We start from the raw sequence: 24,360 nt of genomic DNA on the forward strand, positions 1-24,360 counted from the left end.
AAACTTACAGTAGAGGAAAGAACAAATCAGGTTTATCTGAGTGTCATCTCCGCATCACACGTGAAAGAGTGCTATGTGCTTCCCTATCCTAAGACTGAGCAGAAAAAACCCTTACCAAGATAAACACTATGTTTTAAACTATCCACATACAACTTTTAAATTTTAAATCTTTGATGTCTAAATCTATTTATTTTTTAAGTGCATATTTTTGTTGACTTAGTATTTTTATCAAGGGCCCTTGTTTGTTTGGGGTTTTTTTTTCAGTGTTGTCAAAATGTCTGCTGCCTGTATTTTGAGGGCATAGCAGATCAGATGTGAAGAAACAAGAAACACATGAAAACCAAGAACTGCTCTTAAACCCTCCAAATGGCCGAACAACAGTCTAACTAGTTCAACAACTTCCCAAAATCCCTTAGGGGTACTCAAGGAGGAATGAGAACAAGAAAAGCATATTTTCATTCCCTTTCACAGCCCATTTTACAGGTTTCCACTCAGAAAGAGCAAAATACAAATGCCTTTAAGGTGGCTATCACAAAATGCAGCAGCTTGACATCCCTGCCACACTCTGATTCTGCTCTGTCTCACAACTATCACTGCAATGATCACATGTATTGAAGACTTTCAGCAACTTACATTTAGGAGATCCAATTTCATAAGCTTCAGCTATTTTGTCAAAAATAGAAAACAGCTGCAACAAACAGAAACAACAAATGCAGCACAGAGGGGCTGCACACACTGCAGCCAGCTCTGCTCCACACTCTGGCCTGCTTCAGGTAGGCTCCTGTCATTCCTGCATGCTTCAGGGACCACAAACAGCAGAAAATGCAACTGGCACATCCATTCTCAAAGAAGGACACCAAGGAAGAGCAGAAAAAGTCTCCAAAAGAGTCCCTGGCAAAGGAGGAGAAGCTGTTATCACCTGCAGCTTGCTGTCTCCTGCAACCACCACCTTAGCGTTATGATTGCCTGGCAGTTTTTCCAGAATCCTAAGGAAATACTATAGATCCAACATCCTCAGCAGACCCAAAAAGCTTTTGGAGCAGATCCAGCAGCAGCCAGACTGCTTAGGCTTTGGTTCATCTCAGTGAGACACCGAGCTGCCCACATTGTGTGGGAGAAGGAAGGATCAGCACTACCATGAGGTCCCCGTTCCTGGTGCACAAGTTACAAATCAGAGAACTTGGGAATGCTACCTTTGTAACATGTCTGTGTTACAATCCATGTTACTTTTAAGTAACTCAAATTATTTAAATCGTGTTGGTTTGTCAAAGCACATAAAGAAGTAATTTTCTTCCCTGCCTGAAGCAGTTGTCTGAGGATCACAGAGAGAGGTATTCAATTATACTGTGAGGAAGAGACTTAAAATCAAATTAGCTGGAAGGGCTTTAAAAGATAATCACTCGTGAATGACATGATGAATTAGTGAAATCATGTTAGACTAGTCTGTACAAAGAGGAATGAGCTCATTTGACATATTTGTTTGTTTTCATTCACAATAAGCTCATTAAATAAAGTTTCGTTTATAGAGGATATTGTCCTGTAAATTTGAGAGATTGAAAAGGATTGTGACACTCCTTCCCCCAGCCTATTGTTCAAGCATGAGAAGAAAGTGAGTTTGTCAGGTTTAAGTATAAGCATTTGTCTGTAGGACCTAAGACAGCACAGTTAACTCTAGATGTACAGTAGATTCAAACAATGCTGACAGCTCACGTGACTAATGTTATGGGATGAAGCCAGGCTCAATAGATACCTCTAATCACCCTAAAAAGATAAGATATTAATTGCTACATATTCACTAGATATCCACCCAGGAAGTCACACATAGGATATCCAGTTTCCACTTGAGACATAGCCCCAAATATATGCAGAGTTCTTTTTTTTTTTTGTGTGTGTGTATGTGCTTATACCTCTCATGCTTGTTAGATTTATGAACACCAGCAGTCACTGCTTAGATAAGTTATACATATTTAATTCTTACATTTTTCCTCATAAATTAATCTATACAGCTTCTACCCATTTACTGCTTCAGAGTTCTCTTCAGTGACCACCGTCTTTATAATATGAACACTAGCATAATATTTCAACTCCTGTAGTACCAGCACTCCTCTTGTCCCCTGAAACAACTCCTCCTACACACACAACTCCACTGACATTTCCTACCACCCTAGCATATTCACAGGGATTCCTGATTTAAAACCTTTATTCAGGAGTGCCAAATTCAGTGGGTTTCCTCACAAGGAGATGGGGAAGACAAAGGTATTACATTCCTCTTTTTCTTTTGACCAGCAATTTTTTGTCTAGCACTAGAGATAATGCCAATTTAAATGGAATACCAAATTACTTCAAGTTTATTACAGCAAAAACTACAAAATAAACCCTATGTTAATCTTAATAAAACCTCTCACATTTCAGGTGCCTTTCAGATTATCTTTCAACATCTATGCCTTTGATTTCACTGGAACACAAAAGGAATTTACAGTTATTAATCTCCTTTATCCAATGGCCCTGTTTTCAGCACCAGTGAGACAGCACAGCCTGGGAAAAAACCAAAACCATCAGCCACTTCAGAAATTCATCTTGTGTTCTGCCTATGCAAAGCATAAGGTACACATAAGCCTAGACTCTCTATTCAGCAGCAGCAGCTGCAGGGTGATGTTGGCAGCTGGGTTAAGACACAGCAGGTGTTTCTCTGCTGCTGCTGCTCTTCCCCTTCCATGTAACACAGATTCTGGACCTCTGCAGGCACCTTAAGGATTACAGTCCAGAAGGAGAAGCCAGAGTGACCATAAGAGGGGCTGGGAAGGAAGACAATATCAAATCAGGCTGGCAAACTCATGACCATACCTGCAAAAGTCATGTATGATATAGAGAGGCCTTGAGTGATCACCACAGATTCAAAATTTAGCCCTGTACCAGCCACTGTGAAAAAAATTACCCCACATGAAACCAGATGTGTAACACCAACTCTACAGCTCAAGCAGAAACTTATATTCTGATAAGTCTCAATAAATACTCAATGTATTCTAGTTTCTTTCTTAAAGGAACTGGATATTAACTGTCCTTGCTCAAGAAGCAGGACCCTTTGCAGCCACTTCCCTGGAAACCTATCATCTGTGCATGGTTTATTACCTCATTACACCAATGGCTGAAGAAAAATGAGACTCTGGGAGCTGTCTGCTGCTGGTAAATATTTAACTACCAGAACCATGCCAACAGACTTTTCAGCTTGATTCTCCCTAAGTTTACTCCACAATCATGCTTTCCTCATCCCTTACTGCCTGAAGCTGAGTGTATAGTATTTAGCACATTTTTCCTCTAGGGTGTGAATGGATCCTACTATTATGATAGCATTTGCTCTAAAATGAACTTTAGTCACTCTTATCTTTTCAGATAAAGAATTATCTGAATGTTTGCTCTACACTTGCTGCTTTATGAGCTTCAGCTTCACAAATTAGAAAAACTTTGCCCAACTATTAACAGAGGGAGAGAACCGTGCTTAGCCTCTGAAATTATTCAAAGGGGACAGAGGGGCAGCATTTCACAGTTATGGATGAAGTGTTATCCAGCTGGGCAGAGACCAGGATAAGGAAGGGTAGATGTGAAAAAAGTCATCAGGCAATTCCAGGGCTCAGTAGCTAGAAAAGTATCAAGTGTAGAGCAGCCCCAACCTTTGCACCATTCTGAGGATGTAAGACAAGTCCTTTGTTCCAGCTGTCTGTTCCAGGCTCACAGCTCCTGCACACAGAACTGCAGGAATAAGGCACCTCCTTCTCTAAGGAGTTTAAATGAGAGAGTGGCTGTCATTCCAACTATCACTTCTCCCTCTTCTTGGCCTCTTTTTCATCTCTTCAGCCTGTTAAAATTACACTTAGTATATCCAACTTAGGAAAAAGAGTCTGTTGAATCCTCTAAAGCTCTGGTCCTCAGGTCAGCATTCAAAACTGAAAGAAGATTACTGGAGCAGCTCACAGAAAAGAACAGGCACTAAAAAACCCCTAAATTTGGAGTCACAGAGTCCTAATATGTAGATCTACTTTCTAAGAAAATTGACTACATTCATAAGGATTAGAATGCTACAATGGCATCAGATCCAATGGGCCAATATGAAATACACTTCTGGACACATTTGTGGGTCTAAGCAACATTGCAATTTTGTTTTATGCCTTTTATGTGCCATTGCAAAGATAGGACAAAGCAACTTTCTTTCATAGCTCTGATTTTCAGCAAAAAGCTCTAGTTAGACTGTTTTCAGCAGAGGAAAGTTGATTGGTTTAGTTTTTTTAATAAACATTTCAAACATCATTTATTTCTGTAATTCCAGCTCAACTGTCACCATTATAAGAGTAATGCCAGGACTGCACTCCCAAATATACCTTCAGATCCATGGCAAGCAGCAGGACTCATTATTATACCAGCTGTTTTATTTCTGTATTCCACTAAAAACACAGGATTCACACAGCAGGCATTTTATGAGCATGAGTTAAATTTGCTTTACCATCAGGAAAAACAAAACAGTTAATTGTGTTGCATTTGGTAGTGGGCAAGGAAAAATAGCTTCCAGTTTGACCTCTGTCCTTTCCACAAAGCAGAGACCAGCATCCCATGGTGCTGGCACAAAAAGAAGTGCTATGGCTGGTGCTGAAGGCCATGCTGGCAGGCTGGGACAGGGCCAGCATCCCAGTGCATCCAGAGTCCTCATCAGCTCCCAGCTCCTGACTCACACAGAGCTCTGAACAGAAACTGAGAGCCACTGCTCCATGTACAGGCAAGATATTGCCAATTAACTGGCTGGCAGCATCTTTCTTCTTTGAGAGACAGCACCTCTGGCACCCACTAAGTACCCATCAGAATTCTTAACCTCTGCCTTGGAAAAGAAAAAGACAATTTGGCTTGCTAAAAGAAAACCTGACGTGCTATTCTTGACAAGCTGCTCACCTGGATTCACAGCATTGCTGAGTAGATGAGGTTAGTGTCCAGCTGGCTCAAAATCACACTTAGCTCTCGCCTCTGTAATTAAGAACTTAAAGATGCAGTTATATATTTTTAAAATGTTTTCACATTAGCTCTGCTAAGGCACTGTAAGCATTAAAAAGCACTTACTGATACAGCTATCATCAGGAAACATCTCTACAAAGGGCATGCTTCTATGTGAGTACCTTAGCTATTACTGCTGGTTCAGAAGTATCTAATTAAAAAAAAGCCAATAAAATTTTCTTCCCCATTAATTAAAGTCATTAGCTGCAATACTGATAATGATCAATGAATAAACATGGCATAGGTTTTCCAGAGAAGTTGTGGATGCCCCATCCCTGGAAGTGTTCATGGCCAGGCTGGATGGGGCTCTGAGCCCTCTCCATGGTCCAATGGAAAATGTCCCTGCCTACAGCAGAGGGGTTGGAACTAGATGATCCTTGAGGTCTCTTCCAACCCAAACCATTATATGGATCTATGATGATAAAATGCTATTCGAAGTATTTTAAGCCTAGAACTTTCAAAGTAAACAAATAAATGTCTCCTGCCTGTAAAAGTGGCCACAAAAAAGGATTTATAGTATAGTTATAGCAGCAAAGCCTCTCAGTATAGCAACAGCTCATATGTACAAAACAGGTACATAACTACACTGATTGATTTTCCTTCAAAGTAAGATTAACACCAGTTCCTTGGCTTTTTCCAAATCTAGGACTTTGGCTGTTTGTTACATGCTTCAAAAGGTATAAATTTCAATTTTTTTATCTATAATAAATCATGCTAGTACTATTTATTGACTTCTGTTATGTAGGAGAGGGTGAACACTAAAATAGAAAGTATTTTTAATTTTTGAATGAGACCAAAAATACTTTGACAGAAAATACCTGAAAAAATACCAAAGCAATAATCTAACTCCCTTTGTTGTAAAATCTATTCGATGCTGAAACTCATTCCCTTCTGGAACAACACCATTTGCATTCAGTCAAGCCAATCTTTAACTTAGGTCACCACTATTGACCAAGTTTAAGAAAATCAAATTAAGAAAGTCCAATCCCAAGGAGTAAAATATATCCATCAGCAATTCACTGACACACACACACACACATTCCAAATCTATTTATGTCAGCCCTTCTGTCATTGCTTGTCTACAGGATAAGAATCTCAGTTTTTGTAAAAGAATGTATTATCCTCTTGATTGTGAAAGAGCTTGAAAAAAACCCTACTATTCAAATCCATCTCAAAGGCTCACATCTCAGTGAAAGGCAAATACAAAGAACCATAATATTTTTGTTTAGCAGATAAGTGCCTAAAGTTTCTGGGAAATTATGACATTAAAGAAAAATACACACACACAAAATATTCAGGGAGTTGCTTGCCATCAAGTGCCTGAAGCGGACACAGATGACATTCACCAGCACAAATACAGAGAAGAAAAAGGTTTCTGTACCCTATAACCTGCTTTGGTTAAGAATTTTTTTTTTTGCTTCTGTTACCTTGCAAATTTGACACTTAGACAAAAAGCTGCATCCTGAGGCAAGAGCCTCAAACAAGCTCAGGCTCACTGCTCTCTTCCCCAGCCGGGGCTTAGGTGCACACTACATGCCCCCCACACAACACAGAAGGGTTTCTGGTCCAGGTGCACCATCACACTGAGAGGCTGTACACTGCTTCCAGGTTCACAGCTAGCCTCTCCATATGGACAGCTTTTTCTGGATATTGCAGCCCACTCAGAACAAGACACAGTGAAAAGCATAATCATGCCTACAGAACCCAATCTGCATATCCAAGACCATCTGCAATATGAAAGCAGATACCCAGGACTATTCCATCTCACCATCCTTTTTAGTGAAATGGAGAAAATGGCAACGGCCAGGCCCTCAGACTGGCTTGTTGCTATATTGTCAGGAAGAAAGACAGTGGGAGCTGACCCGAGTTCCCCACAGTCACACAGTAAAAACATCCTTGTAAATCTTTCTCACATTATAAAACTTCTTGAGAAGAATGCAGTCTGCAGAAGCTACAGCAACATACTGAGTCCTAAAGGCTTTTATTATGAGCATTTTCCTGGAGCTCAAAATAGCATCTGGATGGCTTATCAAAAGTCTACAAAATAGAAAAAATACCTGATCAACAAAAAAGTAAGGAATAGAGACTCATAACCATCTTTGCAACATCTTTGCCATCTTTGCCATCCTGGAAGAAGAACAAGGGAAAATACAGTCACAGTCTCTTTGATACCACAGGATTTCACTGGGATATAGTTTCTCAGTGTTCCAGTTCCAAGAGCAACGATTTGATATGGATAAATAAACAACATTAAAAAAACTCTTTCCTCACTTGAGACTGATAAGTATCTGCAGGTTGTTTCCTCCTTATGTTTATTTTATTTTACTCTCTGAAGGAATGAAACTCAATTTAAACCCTACTGCCATATTTACCTTTTGCTGCTGCAGGCTCTGAGGCAACATGCAAACACTACTGAAATTTAAACAAAGATATTAAGGAACACTATCAAAACAACTTAAACAAGAAGGAACAGTCTGAATAGTTAGTTCTGCACTGATCAAGGGTTATAAGTGCCACAGAGTGGATGTTACAGTAGACAGAGCATGCTACAACCAACCAGAAATAATGTAGGTGAACTTCTCAGTAAATATTGATAGTCTGGGCTAAACATAAGAGTCCATTAATTCTGTGCTTTCACCACTGCCTTCAAATAAGTGTTGTTCCACATTTCTCTCTGAATATGTGCTGTTTGGCTTCAAACCTATTTCCCTGAAGTCAGACACACTAGATTTTTCTGCTTCTGTCAGTGGAGGGCAGACAGGGAGAGAGCATGAAAGCAGGGAACAAAACAAAAGCTCCTCCAACTGCAGCTTCCCCCTTAAGTGGATCCCTTGAGAACACCAAAAACCACATCATGACCCCAACACAGGCTGAGAAAGCAGCACTCTCACCCCTCAGCAGGGCTTTGAGCTGCTCTGGAATGTAAGAGCAGTGAGGTGCCTGGAGCAGGAGCTAGAGGCACACCGAGGGCCAGCTGCATTGGGCTGGGATACTTCTGTGGTCAGCAATGCTAAGTGTGATAAATTGGCTTAGGTTTTTTTTACATTTTAAATTACACACACTCTAACTTCTACAGCAGCAAGGGAGGCCCCATGCCACCAGCAGCCAACTGATTTAAACAGAATGTGTGACCTGCCATCCCAGTTTTATCTGGCTGCAGATAAAATAAAAAAGCAGTAGATAAGGTGGATCCTCTGTCGGCTCCAGGCCTCGGAGTAGCTGCTGGCTGAATGTTCTTTATGATGGCCATATGGAGTATGGATGTGCATATGGAGCATTTCAAATTTGTGCTATGGAAATACATTATGCTCTTGCACACTTGCAGGTAAGATCAGCTTGTGCCACAAAAGCACGCACTGACCTATGAACCAGGACATTGCTTCTGGCTCCTTCTAGTGGGTCTTGCTGGTCTGACTGCTGCCACAAGGTGCTGTGTAATTTTCTTAGAGTTCAAGTTTTTGAGCTGTGTAATTACTCACCCAAAATCTAGAATCAGAGGCACCACAAAGGTCAAAAGCAGTATCTAGGGGTTTCAATTCTAAATGTTATATGACAGTCAAAGTTTTTAGTAGTAGATGAATACTCTACATGGGCATTATTTTTTAAAACTGTTAATAGTTTTTGATAACTTCTACCTTATTAGGTACCTTTATGCAGTTACTTCTTTTATTAGTTACGAGTATTCCTAAGTTCCAAAAAATCTTTTTTATCATATGTCAAGAAAAATACTAACTACTGATACTTAATTCCAACTGAGACAAAATGAGCTGTAATTGTTAGCAGTAGAGTGCCCAGTTAAAGGTCTTACTTCCCAACAACCCAAATCTGTATTTATATTAGAATGCCAGTGAGATCACAGTTTTCATCTGCTGGCTCAGTGGAATCCCCAAAAATAGTTACATCCCTATTAATGAGAAAAGTTAACATGGCTATTCCAGAAGGAGAAGTAACCAGGAACTCACATGAAAACAAGCTACAGATTGTGCAGCATTATGAAATGCTGAAGAATGGCACTACTGTGAGGGTTTGCACAGTTAAAGTCATATCAGGGTTTGAACTATAGCAAAATATATGCACTTTACACTTCCACTGCCAAGAAAAACAGCTTGGGGTCAGTACTCCAAGGAGCATGCATGGTTTAATCAGTATAACTCAGTTTTAGAGCCTGGGTTATTTGACATCTCTTTAAATTACTCCAGCTCAGTCATATTTCCAGTGTGCTTAAAGCCACAGGGCACTGCAAGACCAAGCCTGAAACACCAGCCTCCAAACAGCAATCTTCATTTTACCAGAAAGGCTACAAACACTGAGCCCACGCCTTTGGCTTCTGATTGAAGCTCACAGATGTAAATATGAATTATGTTTTCATATCCTTTAGCCTATCAAACTCTATGGCATCAGATAAATAATGTTACTGAAAATCACTATAATAAAAAAATACTGAAGAATTATCTCACACCCAACAGATTAAAATGGGAAAAAATGGCAGACAATTCAGTACAGAAAATGACAGTTCCTCTACATTAAATTTGGACTAGCCCCAGCTCTGCAAAAAATAATATTGTTACCTGCCTCACAAAAAAACCCTTTTGACTGAAATCTACTGCAGCTACCTGAAAAAGCGTACCAGTCACAACTGACTGCAAAAGATCCTGCTGTGGTACCAATGCCTGGGAACATATTCTGGCAGGAATCTTGTCTCAAAATCTTTATTATAATTTTCTTTGTTTAAGTGAATTTCAACTCATCCTACAACAGGTCATTTCCCAAGTCAACTGAGGGCAAAATCCCGAGCAACCTCCCCATTTTCAACCCTCACTGCTTCTTTGTGGGGCACCTTTAGCAAGGCTTAGGCCTTGCAATATTACAGTAAGCACATTATGGCTTTAAAACACTTTTGAAAACCAACAGGCAAACTGCCAAAAGGTGTGCCACAAACATACGTAACCTGATGCCTTAATAGGACAGGACCCATCTGTCCAAAAAAAAACCAGTTTTTGGGAAAGCGTTAGTAGGAACCCAGGATATTGCAAGCAGCACGTAAGATTAAAAGAGAATACACAAAATGAAAGCAAAGTCCCATCTAACAGAGACGCTATGATTCAACCCTACACTGCATTTGGTTACTGAGCACAAAAACTCCTCACAAAAGAGCTCCAAGGACTTGATTTAGTTTTCCTGTTTCAACACAGCTGTGGCCATCCAGCAGACAAATGAAAATGGGAAGGCAGGAAAGACATACTCACCCTCTGGCTACAGAAAAAAAGTGATTGTTCAAGATCACTATTTGCTGTGTCTGCATTCCCTCCCTTCCCAAACTTAAGAGACTTCCTGCCTTTAGTTAAAAATACTAGCATGTGTATTGCTCTGGAAAAGTATTTACAGAGCTGCAGGAAGTCCTGATCTCAGCATAAACTTAAAAAACTGATTTTGTCTTCTAAGAAACTAGCAGCTTCCTGGTAGTTTTATCTGGAATTTTAAAATTTTGAAAACCTGGAGTGAGAGGGGCCAGTAAATTGAAGTGTATCCACTGAGAAGCAAAGTTAAGCTCTCCACCTTGCCACTTCACTAATATCCCTTCTACCTAAAGCACATCAGCAATGCAGATCAGATACACAGCTCTTACAATGCAGCTGTGAGAAGTAACTGCCTTTAAGTTCCAACTGTTTCATCTATGTTAAAAGGGTCAAGTATTTACCAGAGCCACTGATCAAGATCACTTGACTTCCAACATTTAGCTGATACAGTATCACCAGCCTTGGGTCCAGTACTCAGGTCAGCAAGACCACTAACTTCAACTTCTCCCACAGCATTTCTTTTACTACAGATATATAGCTTCTATTTGGCTTATATTTTTGTATTACAAAATAATTCTTAAAGTTTATTTCCTTGTCTAGGGAAGGGCAGACACAGTATCTGTAGGAAACCAAGCAAAGCTACTTTGTGGTTAAGCACTGGGTTTGCCACCTTCTCAAAACACTTTTAGACAGTTTAGCCCATCTTTATTGCAATTAACCTGTTAAAACCAAATACCTCAGGCTAGCCAAAACCTGTGCCCCACTTCCATAACCTCAGTTCCCAGCCTCTACCTAGCTCAACCTGGGGATTATCCCCATTGCTACACCCCTCCTCCCCCCATCCCTGTCAGTGCATCCTCCACAGGCGCCACAGCTACAAACCCACACCTGTGCTGGGCTTGGCCCTGGATCAGGAACCCCATCGTGCCCATGTCTCCCCTGAGGGACTCCAGCTAGAGGGGCTGGCTGAGGAGCAGCTGAGGCCACAAATGTCCCTGGAAGCATGAATGCTGCCATGCCTCAGGGGCCTGGCACCTTTATGCTTCTGCTCAGAGCAAACACATAAAGGCGTTTTACAAAAGCTTCCTGCTTTCCTACCATAGATAGCACAGTGGAAAATGCTCACAGCTGTGCTGTCACAGGCAGAGAGCAGCTGGTTCAAACAGCAAGTACAGAGTATAAATAACAAACAGTTTGCATGAGAAGGTGCAGAGAGGGTCAGGTCAGGCCAGGCCCTAGAAAAAAAGAAACCTGGAACAAACCCATAGGAATGTTGTTGTGTGAACAGTATGGCATAAGCACTTCTAGTACAACCAGTGACTGCTGCTCAAACAACAATCATCCTGGAGTAGGAGACTGGAACAGGTTGCCCACAGAGGCTGTGGAGTCTCCCTCACTGGAGACATTCAAGAACCATCTGGATGCAATTCTGTGCCATGTGCTCAAGGATGTCCCTTCCTGGGCAAGGGGGCTGGACCAGATGACCCTGTGGTACCTTCCAACCTTTAACATTCTCTGATTCTGTGATCTTTTCCTCACCACAGCACTCTGGCCGAAGTGATATCCTCATGGTATATGGTGTTTGATTTGCCAGGAAGAAAGGCAATGTAATTTTTCCTCCACTCTGGCAAACATACAATACATTTAAGGATGCTTCTGTGATCTCTAAATCAATTTGCAGTCTTGTTAGTTTTAAGTAACACTGGGGAGATGCTGAGAAGCTGAAATTGCTGCCTTTGCAGATAAACAAAATACTTCTTAAAAGACGACAGTTTATTTCTCTCCATCTTGACAGGAATGTGAGGACTGAAGTAATTTTGATCAAAAATGACAAGATAGTAAATGTGAAAACAACTGCTTCAAAACCGTTTTCTAAGTTGCTCAAAACCTGAAGGAAAAAAGTAAATTATATCTTGCCTGTGTATAATGTACTCAATTTTTCTGTCCCTTTGAACATGCACTACCTGGGCTCATGATGATAAATTCAACTTTTCTAAAGGTATAAATGTCACATTTATAGAGTAAACATCTTTCTTCCATTTCCATTTCAAAGAGTAGCCTGTATTTCCTCATCACTACGGGGAGGTTGTGCTTGCCAGTCCTCATCACACAGGCACAAAGCCTCCTGTTTATCTGTGCCCTGCCTGCTGACAGCTGACAGTGGCCTGCTTACACCCAGCCTCACTTGAACAAAGTAGAATTAGCTCATGGACAAAAGCTACCATCCTTAGTAGGCAGGCAGCCAAACAATGACCATTTTAACTTATCTTCTTCAGCTGCTGGGCCACAGAGTCATTCTGACATGAGGGATTTATTTCCCTAGTGATTGGCCCAATCTTCAGAGTACAGATCCCTGCACTCCCAACACCTGGATGGCAGGAACTCCTAGGGACGCAGGACTCATGCATGAGCTGAGAATGGAACATGTCACAACAAATAACTTGCAGGCCTGAAATTGTCCTCCTCCCAGCCTCCCTAAGCAAGTTAACTTCAGAACAGTTAACTTCAGTTCTTTGCTGGGCTCCTCAGATCTGCTCTGAGATACAGAAACAACAAAGTGAGTAGTCATATGAATGGCAGAAGTGACCTTTTTAAAAGCCACCTCTTTCCTATGCAAACATAATGACCAGGTTATTACTCAGTATCTTGACAGCAAGACAGAGAAGGAGACAGAAACACAGAGAACCTGCCTCTGCCTTTCATCTTTCTGCAAAAGAGATAAGAAACCAACCCAGAGCAAGAGCTGCTGATACGTGCCCTTAACAGACACTTGGTTAACATCATATCATAAAAAGGTACAGAAGTGACCATGAAACACCTCTAGGCTCAGAAGGGTTTACTTCCCTCTCAGATGTAGGGATTTCCCCACCATGAGCCACCCAATGAGAAATTCACCTGTGATGCTGTTTTCTAAGACCGTCTTCAGGGTGAAGATGATCCTAAAGAAAGCAAGCCCAACTCAAGCACAGCTACTCCATTCATCTTCCTTCAGATCATTCTGCCTCAGTGGGAAGAAGGAAATGAAAATTTTGCTGTTTAACTAGATGTTGAGAACAGGTGTGCTGTTTGCTTCCTCTCTGCTGCCAAAAATTTAACTAAGAAAGACTTCCAGAGGGGAAAGCCTCAGTACAAAAGAAGCAAAAACCAAAACATAATCAAACATCTCTATTTCCTTTTCCCTGTTCACCTATACCTTCAAAAATTAAGATATTATAAACTCCAGGACAAGGTCTACGTTTTTGTCCTGCAAACTTTCAAATACAAAAATGTAAAAATAAAAAAAAAATCAGAGGAGACTAGTATTCTTAAAACAAGGTTTGTCAACAGCCTTAAGTGCTCAGCACTTCAGTGATTTGTGGTACATCTTAAGCACATCTAAGACACTTGCAAAGCAATTTTCTGACATCCTCTAGAGGTTTAGTATTATTTTTTTTGCACGTATAAAGACTGCGAGTGAAGTATTTTAGCACACTTGCTAAGAGTGCTAAAAGGAACAGTGCCAGACTTAGCTTCGCCTCATGAGCAACAAAAACCTTACAATGATCACAGCACCCACTGCAAATGAAATCACAGCATCATTTTCTGTCATCTACTTTATTAATCATGGAGCACCCAATACAGGTATAACCTTATTTCTGTCCCCATTCAAAATTAATCAATAAGAAGTTATATAAATTTTCATTTTCCTTTACAATAAACCTATTGAATATATTTGGAGTAATGTATTTCCCAAAGTTTGAGAAGAGCAGTCTATTACTCCTATATCACATATAAGAAAGCTCTTCAGGAAATCTGTATTAAAATTATATAAAATTATTTAAAAAGACATTAATCTGTTTTAAAATGTAAAAAAATAAGATTTTGCTATGGACAATAATGCTAGACCAGCACTTCAGTTTTCTTTACATTTCCTGCAATACCACACAGCCTTGACTTAGCACAAAAAAACTCTAACTTCCTTAGGCTTGTGATGCTGAAGAGAATGACCACATTCTTTCCAACCTTGCTGGAGCTGGTTTTCATTTCCTTAGGAATTGCCATATTCACACAACCACCAAAGACACACATCTGCTGACACTCAGAGCAGGCAAAAAACAACACACTATGCAAGAAAAGTTGATTTTTATCTACACATTTCAATTAGCTGCTTTTCTGTCAACTGCCTTACTGGAAAACAACACCAAGAATTTGAAGTCTCACTGTTGAATGTGTGTTTCAAACCCTGAGTGAGGCTGGTTTTTAGAAATTTCCCAAACCTCTAAGGGTATGAGTGTCTTGCAGGTAATTGTATGTGCACGTACAAGAGTATCTCATGGCCCACTGTGCCACTACAGCATCAGTATGGAGAGAGAGGACACACAAAAACAGTTCATAGGAGGATCTGCAGAAGCACAAAGAGAGGTTAATTTCTGTGCTATATATCACATCTCTGCCCCAAAGTGTATTTATCAGGGAAAATAGAGCTATCTCCCAGCTGCCAGACAAGAAGAGACAACAGCAAATAACTAGCAGTCATTCCCAATGCCACCCTGTTATTCTGGCACAGACACAGCAGCGAAGTCAAAAAAATGAACTTGCTGAGACAGGAAAATTTTTGCAGCAGAAGCACCAGAGATCTTCTAAATGGGCTAATACATTCAGAAATTAGTATTTGAAAGAGTGAACAGTACTTCCATAAACAAACAGTTCAGCAGTTTGTATGTTTTTTGTTGATATATGCCAGTATGTGCAGGAGGTTTTCTGTTTAGAAAAGAAGATCTAGATCAACAAGCTAACTTTTGTTGCGCCAGGCTTTCAAAGTGGAGGAAAGACAAGGGAAAACACACCCAGTGGCCATAAATTACTCCCAGTTCTTGGCTCCAATTAGATATCAATTTCCAAAGGACTTGAGTGGGCTGAAATAAAAAGCAGGGACTTAAACCACATTTATGTGAAATATTTGGCTGCATAAGACATTCAATGACAGTCTGCTTTGCTGTATTTGCCTGGGATGTCCTGGGGTTGCTGTCTGTCAGAATATCTTAGAAATCCCCGCAGTAGATCATATGCAAAAGAGAAAGAGGTAAAATTAAAAACCTCCATGGAAATACCCTGTGGCTATTAGGATACATTTAAATCCTTGCTTATAAGACTGTAAAAAACTGAAGGACATACTGGATAGGTGTAGTGCTAGGAGAATTATGGTAATTTGAGAGTAAGAATTACTATAAAAACTAACAGGAAGGACAGGAAAAAGGTTCAAGTTAGTCTGAGGAACTGGGTAGACAAAAACTCACCAGCTGAAAGCACTGAAAAGAATTTTTTTTGACAGATATGGATGACACTGGGAACTGACCAAAAAAAAAAAGAAGCCCCAGATTAAAACCCTCACTACTCTGCTTTCTGCAGATAAACCCAATGACTCTCCTACTGGCTGCAGTTTGCAGCTAGGAAGAAAATTTCTCTCAGCAACAAGCATATGCAATATCCCAATCAAGGAAGAAAATAGATCCATAATGTTTTTCACAGACGCCTTATTTGCTCTTGCCAGTTTACACACGATCTTTCCCCTTGCCAATGTATTCCAGAGGCACAGTTTTAAGAGAATTTTGCACATAGAAATAAAATGTATTCTGAATTAATGATGCTGAATTAACTTACATTTTGAAAAGGATTCAAGTTTTCCCATTTTACTTCCTTCACTAATACTTGTTCAAAGCAAGCCCTGCCTTTTGCAGAGGAAATGTCACGACTCCAGCACCTTCACACAAGATAGAAAGAGTTTTAACAAGACACAGGGCTCTGTGACTGCAAAGAAACCCAGATTTAAGTTAAGAAAAACCATGTAACCCAGACTTCTGCAATTTCCATGGTTGCCACCCATCCTAAGCAATGTAGGCACACTGGTAGAGATCTCCACAGCACAGGCTAAACTAGAAATTTCACTTTCATGAACGGCCATAAAAAGAAAGACAATTTTAGATCAGTAGGATTCAGCGCTATAGAGAAAGTAACTAGGACCATATGAAAAAAAAGTTAAATACAGTTCCTTCAATGTTTCCTGTCTTAGAAGGTTTATAAATTTAAAAAAAAAAAAAACCACAAAACAAAACAAAAAAAAAACAACCAAACAAACCAGTGAAACCTCCAGCAATTTAAAGCCTTGATTCTGTGTTAACAAATGCATTCTTCACTGAGATATGGTGAGGGGAGATGTTCCTCATGGAGAGCATTGCAGGGAGGGTATTTCTTTCACTGTGAGCTGCAGGAGTTAAAACATGCAAGTCAAGAGGAAGCAAAAGAGTTGGCAACATTTAGGTTTTACCACGTGCAAAATAACTGCAGAATTACAAATTGCAACTCTAACAAAATGAACTGCAGCCTTTGGGGAACAAAATGATGTGTAATAAGAATGTCTGTCCAAAGAATACAATATAATATGCTTCAATTATTTTGAAAAACTGCCTATGCTGCTAAGCCCTTTTCTCTTTTGCTCATAGCTTGCTGTCCAGATTTCTAACACATTCTTGTCAAAGCAGCAATCCTAGGACATCCCAGGCAGCTAGAGTCTCTCTGAGAGCTAACCACTTTAAATGCAGAAAGACTCACCTAATAAAAACCTCAATTCTACAAAATGCAGAATTTGTATAAGCATCACTCCAAAAGGTAAAGCAGCTAGTGACAGCTTTAGAAAGAGCTGTAGTTCTCATTGAAAAGTGGAGGTGCAAAGCTATTGATTAAGGATACAGCTCCTTAGGGCAGCTGTAATCCTGTAAACCTGAAAAAAATTACATTGAATTAGAAATAATGGCTCATTTATCCCCACAGCTGTGTATTTTTAGTCAAAAATACAGCACACAAACACATTCTGCATTCACACACCTGCTCATCAGCACGTGAGTAACTTGCAGTATGTGATGACCAATTCCACATCCTACAACCTCGGGTGGCTACTGAAGTACCACCTCTAGCTTTATGAGCGGAAACTCCAGTCAAGGCCTCAAAAGGCATATGAACAGACTGATTCCTATCACCAACCACAGCATGAAACAAGCTGCACAGACCATAAAAAATATTGTATATTAATTTATTAAAAAAATTTCCACTTATTAAATAAACTAAATCTCGTATTAAACACTTTTCCCAAGTAGATTTTTCCTCAATATTACAGCATCTCTCTCTTTCACCTAGTTGGTGCAAAAATTTAATTCCCAATGTATGCCACTGTCGTTCCATCCCACAAAGTAACAGACACGATCATTTTTTGCTCTTTCTTATTATGACAGTGGTGCCAAAGTAAGAGTTTTTCCTCCTCCACCTCCTCCTTCTCCTCTCATTTTTGGTGCCTCTTCTTAAAGCTTTATCAGCTTTCAGTCTCAATTTAGAGCCTTAGAAAAGCACGAAGCTTGTCTGCAAAGCAGTACCCTGGAGAAGTTAGAGGTGGCAAACGGAATAGGTAGTGTCGGTGTGAGCTGAATGACAGTGCAAACCGTCTCATGAGGTGCAAGGTGTTTTCAGCACGCCTCGCTAAAAACTCAGAAGATTAAGGAGGATAGGTCAGTATTTATCTTAAACTCCCTAATTAGTTGTCCTCATATACAGGCATGAGAAAGCAAAGAAGGGCTACTTGCATTAAGGGATGTGGGGCAACTTAATGCAATGGAATTTTGTAATAGGCTTTGCGAACAGTGTGAGAAAAAAAAATATTGGGGAAAAGTAGGAAGCTCGTTTCGTACAACTCAACTCCACCCACTGCCGCACGTTTCGAGACATGGGACGTGGAAGCTGCTCAGTAACAAGCGCCAGATCGCCCTGGACTTCTTCTGTCACCACAAACCCCAGCAACTTCCTTGCTATGGGAGGGCCCCGGACGCCAAGGATGGGGTTCTACCTCGTTCCATCACAGCGGTATTTCCAGGCATACACATGGCATATCTCTATTATTATGAACAGTAAAAAAGGATTAAACTGCCTCCTCTCCCAACAATTAGGAGTCGCTCAGGATTCTTAGCGACTGAACTACGCGCCAGCAGACCTTTAAATCCATGGTCCGTCTGTTTGTCCGTATTGTTTCTAACCACAAAAGCTCTGGGACTTCGCAAAGCCCGGAGAAGCTCAAAGGCAGGTGGACCTCAGCACTTCACGTACAGGGCAGCAGCAGCACCACGACAGCCCGCAAGAGAAACTTTTTTTTGCCCTCGCGTTTTACTCCCGGCTGTTTGCAGAGCAGCCCGTGAGTCACCCGGGCAGAGCCCCCTGCTCGGGCCGCCCTGAGTCACCGCGCCCCGCCCGGGGCGAGCGAGGGGAGCGGCGGAACCGCGCAGCCCCAGCCCGCCCGGGGTGACGCTTGTGCCGGGCTCTGTGCCCCGGCGCCCCCGCCCACCCCGGGGCACAGGCAGCCGTAAGGGCAATTCCGCCTGTCCCGCGGGGATCCTCGCCCGCTCCCGTCTCACCTGAAGCGCCGAGGGCGGCGGGCAGCCATCCCGCCTGCCCAGCAGCGCCGGGAGCCGGCGCAGCCCCGCCAGCATGGTCCTGCTGCACCTCCGCCTCCTCCTGCCCCGGCGGGTCCGGCCCCTGCGGCCTCAGCCTCGGGCCGGCAGCGCCGCGGCCGCGCTGGGCGTGGGCGGGCGGCTCCGCCCGGGGCCGGCCGCCGTGCGCGCCTTCCCCCGGCCCCTTCCCGCCCGCCGCCGGAGGGGCCGTGCCGTGCCGGGCCGTGCCGTGCCGTGCCGTGCCGGGCCGGGCCGTGCCGTGCCGTGCCGGGCCGTGCCGTGCCGTGCCGTGCCGTGCCGTGCCGTGCCGGGCCGGGCCGGGCCGGGCCGTGCCGTGCCGTGCCGGGCCGGGCCGTGCCGTGCCGTGCCGCTCCCTCCGTCCCGCGGGCGGGCGGTCCCCGGCGGCGGCGATGCGCCGCTGCCCGGCCGGGAGCTGCTCTCGCCCCGCCGTGCCCAACCCACCGCCCTTTGCCTACAGGTGGTGGCACTCCTCCTCCGCGTCCTTCTTCTTCTTATAACTGAAACAGTTTTTCCATTACAAATATTAAAATAGCGATTAATGCCTGTCTTACCAGAACATCTGGCTCCTCTGTCACTATTGCCCGCTGCTCCTGGGTTTCAGTGGAATAAACGATTCAGCAATGAACAGCAAAGCAACAGAACACGCTCTTGTAGTTAGTCAGTTTATGTGAGAGTTTACAGCAGTAGAGCAATTAACAAGGCTTAGCATTTTCCTATTCAGTCATTTGTTGGGTATCACCTCCATGCCCACAAACACGGGTTTTCATGTTCAGTACAAACCGCTGAAAGAATCTCAGGCAGCCTCCTCGGCACTGCATCAGGGAAACATACCGGGAAGCTTTGTTGTATTCCTCTGCTTTCTCCACCCTTGCTGGTGTTCCTCCAAAGCAATGCTGCACAAAACAAAACCTTCCCTGAGGATGAGAAAAGGATCTTAGAAAATGGGCTGCTGTAGAGCTGAAAGTGCCGCTGTCATGGAAAAACTCTGCAACTGCACACTTGATGGCTCGAGGGGACTAAATTAAGTCCCCACTTGTGTTCATCTTCTGAGCACTGGAACAGAAACCTCCAGCAGCTTAGACTTTAGGTCACGTAGATATTCACTCACATTTCAGGGCCACTGTGATCTATTAAAATGAATGTGATCCCAGGAAACAGTAGAAGAGCAGCTGTGCTGTCAGCAGGCAGTGACTCCCAAAGGCATCAATTTGTGCTACAATCACTATTAGTATTTACTATAGCAAAAATTCTCTGAATTTTTTTTAGTAATTTCCCTTTACGAAACTGTATTAATGTCTCAACCTTATGTACCTTATTTCATACTTTGTTTTAAAGTGTTGATAAGGAGCAAAGAAGCACTGATGCTCTCAGCAACTTGTGGATATTAACTTATGGAGGGGACTGGGAATCAAGGCTTATGTTTTTATATACAGGTAGAAGAATTAAGAGAACATTAGTCACTGCCAAGTTTAAATGGGTGACTTTGATGCTTTGAAAAACCTATTCTAAATTTACCTTTCACACCTGTGCAAATGTCTCATGAGGCAACTCCTGCTTTTCTAGCTAAGCAACATGTTTTGTGTCTTACAGTTTCCACTGCAAGTACTTCCTGTTCACTGTAACTTAGTTGGGTTTTTTTAAAATGATATCTCAAAATGCATTTTCTTGTAGTTCAGGTCTAAATGAATGTCACATATAACCAACACTTGACAAAGAAAACCCTACATAAAATTATCATTGTGTTTATAACTGCTAAATGCCATACAAATAAAAATTGCTGTGAAACATCACTGTGGGCACAGACACCATTAAAATGCTATATAATGGAGTGAAAGGCATAGTTTCTTGAGTTTAACTGCTAAAACAGAGTCTCAACCTGAAGTGTGTTCAAGTGGGACAACTTTTAGAATGACTTGGCAGTTCCCAAATTTTTGCATGTTCCCCTCTCCCCTTCCCCCATGCTTACAGTGTAGTTGCTAACTATGTTAAATTATATTAACCTGAAACTATCTTTGAAGGAGTTTTCTTGTTCCGTGAGAGGTAGGTTCATCTCTTCCCTTCTCATATCTATGTGTTCTGCCAATAAGAAACAGCACTTCAAGGGATGTGACTGGTATTCTCTTCATATCATGCAGACATGACTGGCCGCAAATCCAATAAGAAAATTACTAGGAAAGCAAACAGATTGTTACAGACTTAAGACTTATGTTTCAAGTAATATTCCCAGGAGTATTTTTTAAAGACAGAGATTTACTAAAATAAAGCCAGAGGGAGTTCTAGGAAAGCCTGAAATGAAGGGGGAATAAGAGGGACCTGGTGGTTCCAAGTGGAGAGGGGTCTGTCTCATAAATTTCATTCATTTCAAAATAAACTTTGTAAGATACGACACAAGGACACAAATAACCTTCTGAATTAAAAAAAAAAGTTTTCCCTGTGCCAAATAGCAAGCCAAAAAGAGAGTCTTATCATGCCTCACCAACTGGATTGTCAGAAAGACACGCCTGCAAGAGCAGAGATCTCTACCCTCACTATAGGGAGGAATGTGACTGAAGATGATGTGCATTATATTTCAAATACATTGTGCATTATATTTTAAATACATACAGAAAGGAAAGGCACACAGACTAATTACAGGGTGATAACCTTCATTAGCCAGCTATAGAAGTCCAATGACAAATTTGATCAGGACCCCAATTATAGGATGACGCTTCCACCACTCAAGGAAACAAATATGATCAGCCATGATTACAGGGAAGCCAGAGCTCTTTACCTCATCCTCTGACTTGTTTCATTCATCAGTTCTTTAAGTGCTTCCTTTTTGTTCACAGGTACCTTTCCAGAGCTGGTGGGTGACACAGAGAGAGCAGAAAAAATCTGATGACAAAACTTAAAAGTCCCCCAACAATACCAAACCCACAGCAGAAAGTTTGACGTTCTTCCTCTAAGACTGTTCTGTTCTATTCTATTCTATTCTATTCTATTCTATTCTATTCTATTCTATTCTATTCTATTCTATTCTATTCTATGCTATGCTATGCTATGCTATGCTATGCTATGCTATGCTATGCTATGCTATTCTCCTTCAGTAAGCAGGATTCAACATAGGCCTAGGACAAAATTTTCTAATGCCTCTTATTTGTAAACCAACAGTTAGAGGTTTTTAACTCTTGCACACTACAGTTCAAAACAGAAAATATAATGACATAGAATAAAATTCTGAGATATCTTCCAAAAAGCATGTCTATACTCAGATTTATCTTGCATCTGGTAATGAAAAGCTGCTGCAAAATTTCTCCTCTTCAGCAGCGAATATGAGGTAAGATCTCAAGCCTTGCTTGCAGAACTCCAGTTAAGGTCTTAGCAAGTCATTAGTAAACAGCCTGAATTTTCCCAAAAGTCTCAAGACTGAAACCCAAACTCCAATGTTTTCATGAAGAGGGGACCACTTCTAGACATGCATCAGCAATGTGCTATTCTGTGTAAAGACAGGACTTTTTCATCAGGGAAAAATTATGCTCTCTCCCATGGCACAGAGCAAAAAAAAAAATCTCTCTTCAAAGTATAAAAGAAGAGCTCAATGCAAATATTACCTCTGCCAGTGCTAATATACTAATCCTTCAGCTCTAGTAAAGAAAGAGTGAGATGAGCCCTATCACTGCCTGGCATAGAACACAAACAAAAGGTCTGTATTTTTTATAGAGCAGGGGATCATGCCAATAAGATTTCCTACATAAACTGCTGGAAGGCGTGATATCACATGGGGAAATACCTGGACTCCAATTACAGAGAGAAATTCTTACTCAAGGCAGAAGTGCTTAGAGATGGAGGCTCTCTTATTAAATACACTCTTATTACAGAGTTGCCAGGCTGTCTAAATCGTACTGGAGTATTAAGTCAGCACAGCAGAGACCCGAGTCACAATTAAAGGGAGACAGCATCATTTGCAGTCATTGCTTTTTCCTTCCTCTTCTGAGTCTTTTTACTGTGTCTCCCCTTTTGCTTAGACTTTCATATGTGCTTCCTCTGGCTTGTAAATGTATCTTTTAAGTAGTTGCATGACTGTGGATGGAGGGAGCTAGTGGGATAGTGGGGAGACAGGGTAGAACGTCCCCTCTGGCTACCACTGCATAGGGAAATCAGCCTAATCTCCAGGGAGCCACAGCTCCAGGGAGAAATACACAACATGCCAGAAAGATATGGATTGAGATCTCCCATTTTAAGTTTCAATTCTGGAGCCATTCCAGGCCCAGCTTGTGCTCAAGGCATCTGTCATCAGACAGCAGCAGCACGATGGAAAAGTTCAGCTGTTTCCTTTTCCCTGGCTAAACCACAAAGCAGAGCTTAGGCTGTTTCCAGGCTCGGTTCCTTCTGCACCACTCTGCCACAGAGATGAGCTCAAGTCTTCAGCTTGGCACCTGCAGTATTAAAGAGATCATAGAAAAGTGGTTTTCCCCACTCAGGCAGCCTTAATGACCTACACTACACCTGAAAGACTGATGGCTTAAAACATGAGAACATGCAAATTTAATGCCATCAGCGCTGGATAGGAAACAACAGCTGCTCAGAGCAGAGCACAACCCTTGTGGTGAGGGCTCCTCAGTGAAACCTGTGCCTAAGCATTCCATGCTAGTAACTGAGAGTGAGTAATGGCTATGCACAGTTCGACACACACCACTCAAATACACAGAATGTGGAAGCAAGGGGAAAGAGGGGAACTGAACGAAACACTTCACATTCCAAACCTGCAAACAGCAGTAACAAATGACTCCTCAAAGTATATGTTCATTATACCAAAGTAATGCACACCCACAGCAGCATGTTCTTTTTGTTAGTTTGCATTAAGTTTTTTCACACTAGTCATTATAAATGACCACCAGAGCCACAGTCACAACCATATTCAGTCTAAAACTTTGGACATCCTGTTTTATGCAAATACTCAGGCACCTGAGCATCCCCTCCAACCCCCATACCTTCTCAGGACATTGTACTCCATCTGCCTGTTCTGCAGAGCATAACAGGCAAACAAGAATATTGCTACAAAAACAGGGTTTTTGTAGCAATATTCTTGTTTGGGTAACAGTCCCTCCCTTCAAGGTCTGCCTGTTACTGTTCGAGGCTGAGGAAGAAAGGCTGCCAGAAGCATAGCAATATGTTTGAGAGAAGGCTGACTGCTAAGATATTTTACATTTGATTCACGTGAAATTCACAAGCAGAAGCTGAAGGACATTCCTAGAAGTTCTAACTCCTGCCTCAAGAGGCTGTGCAGTCATGCCTGGACCTTTTCCACAACATGCAGTTTCTACACATACCTATGAGATTCAGTAACTTCCATTTTTTTTTTTTAAGGAAAGTGCTGAATTTTGAAGAAACTGAAAAAGTCTTTCTCCAGTTTTAGGAAACTGCCACTGAGGGCTGACAGTTCACGGGTTTCTGTTTTGGGGGCATTTCGGTTGGGCTTTTATTTTTTGTTGGATTTTTTTTTTTTTTTGCTGTTTGTTTGGGGTTTTTGTTTGTTTTGTTTTTTGCTGTTGTTTGGTTGG

The 24,360-nt window shown here is 41.7% G+C and overlaps 1 protein-coding gene across 2 annotated transcripts in view; it reads right to left on the bottom strand.

The window, feature by feature from the left end:
- MCUB (mitochondrial calcium uniporter dominant negative subunit beta) overlaps positions 1-19,648 on the bottom strand; it is a 47,209-nt gene extending 27,561 nt beyond the window's left edge. The window contains exon 1 of one of the 2 annotated variants that reach the window (XM_021525476.3): positions 19,372-19,648. Coding sequence is in view for 1 of the 2 variants with exons in the window: in XM_021525475.3 (XP_021381150.2) it covers positions 18,764-18,838 (75 nt within the window). In the remaining variant the exon portion in view is untranslated. Of the gene's footprint in view, positions 1-18,763; positions 18,888-19,371 lie in introns of those variants that run through there. The other variant, XM_021525475.3, reaches the window with a different exon arrangement.
- Between the last annotated feature and the right edge of the window lie 4,712 nt (positions 19,649-24,360).

This window comes from Lonchura striata, chromosome 4 (assembly GCF_046129695.1).
Source record: "Lonchura striata isolate bLonStr1 chromosome 4, bLonStr1.mat, whole genome shotgun sequence".
Taxonomy (NCBI): domain Eukaryota; kingdom Metazoa; phylum Chordata; class Aves; order Passeriformes; family Estrildidae; genus Lonchura; species Lonchura striata.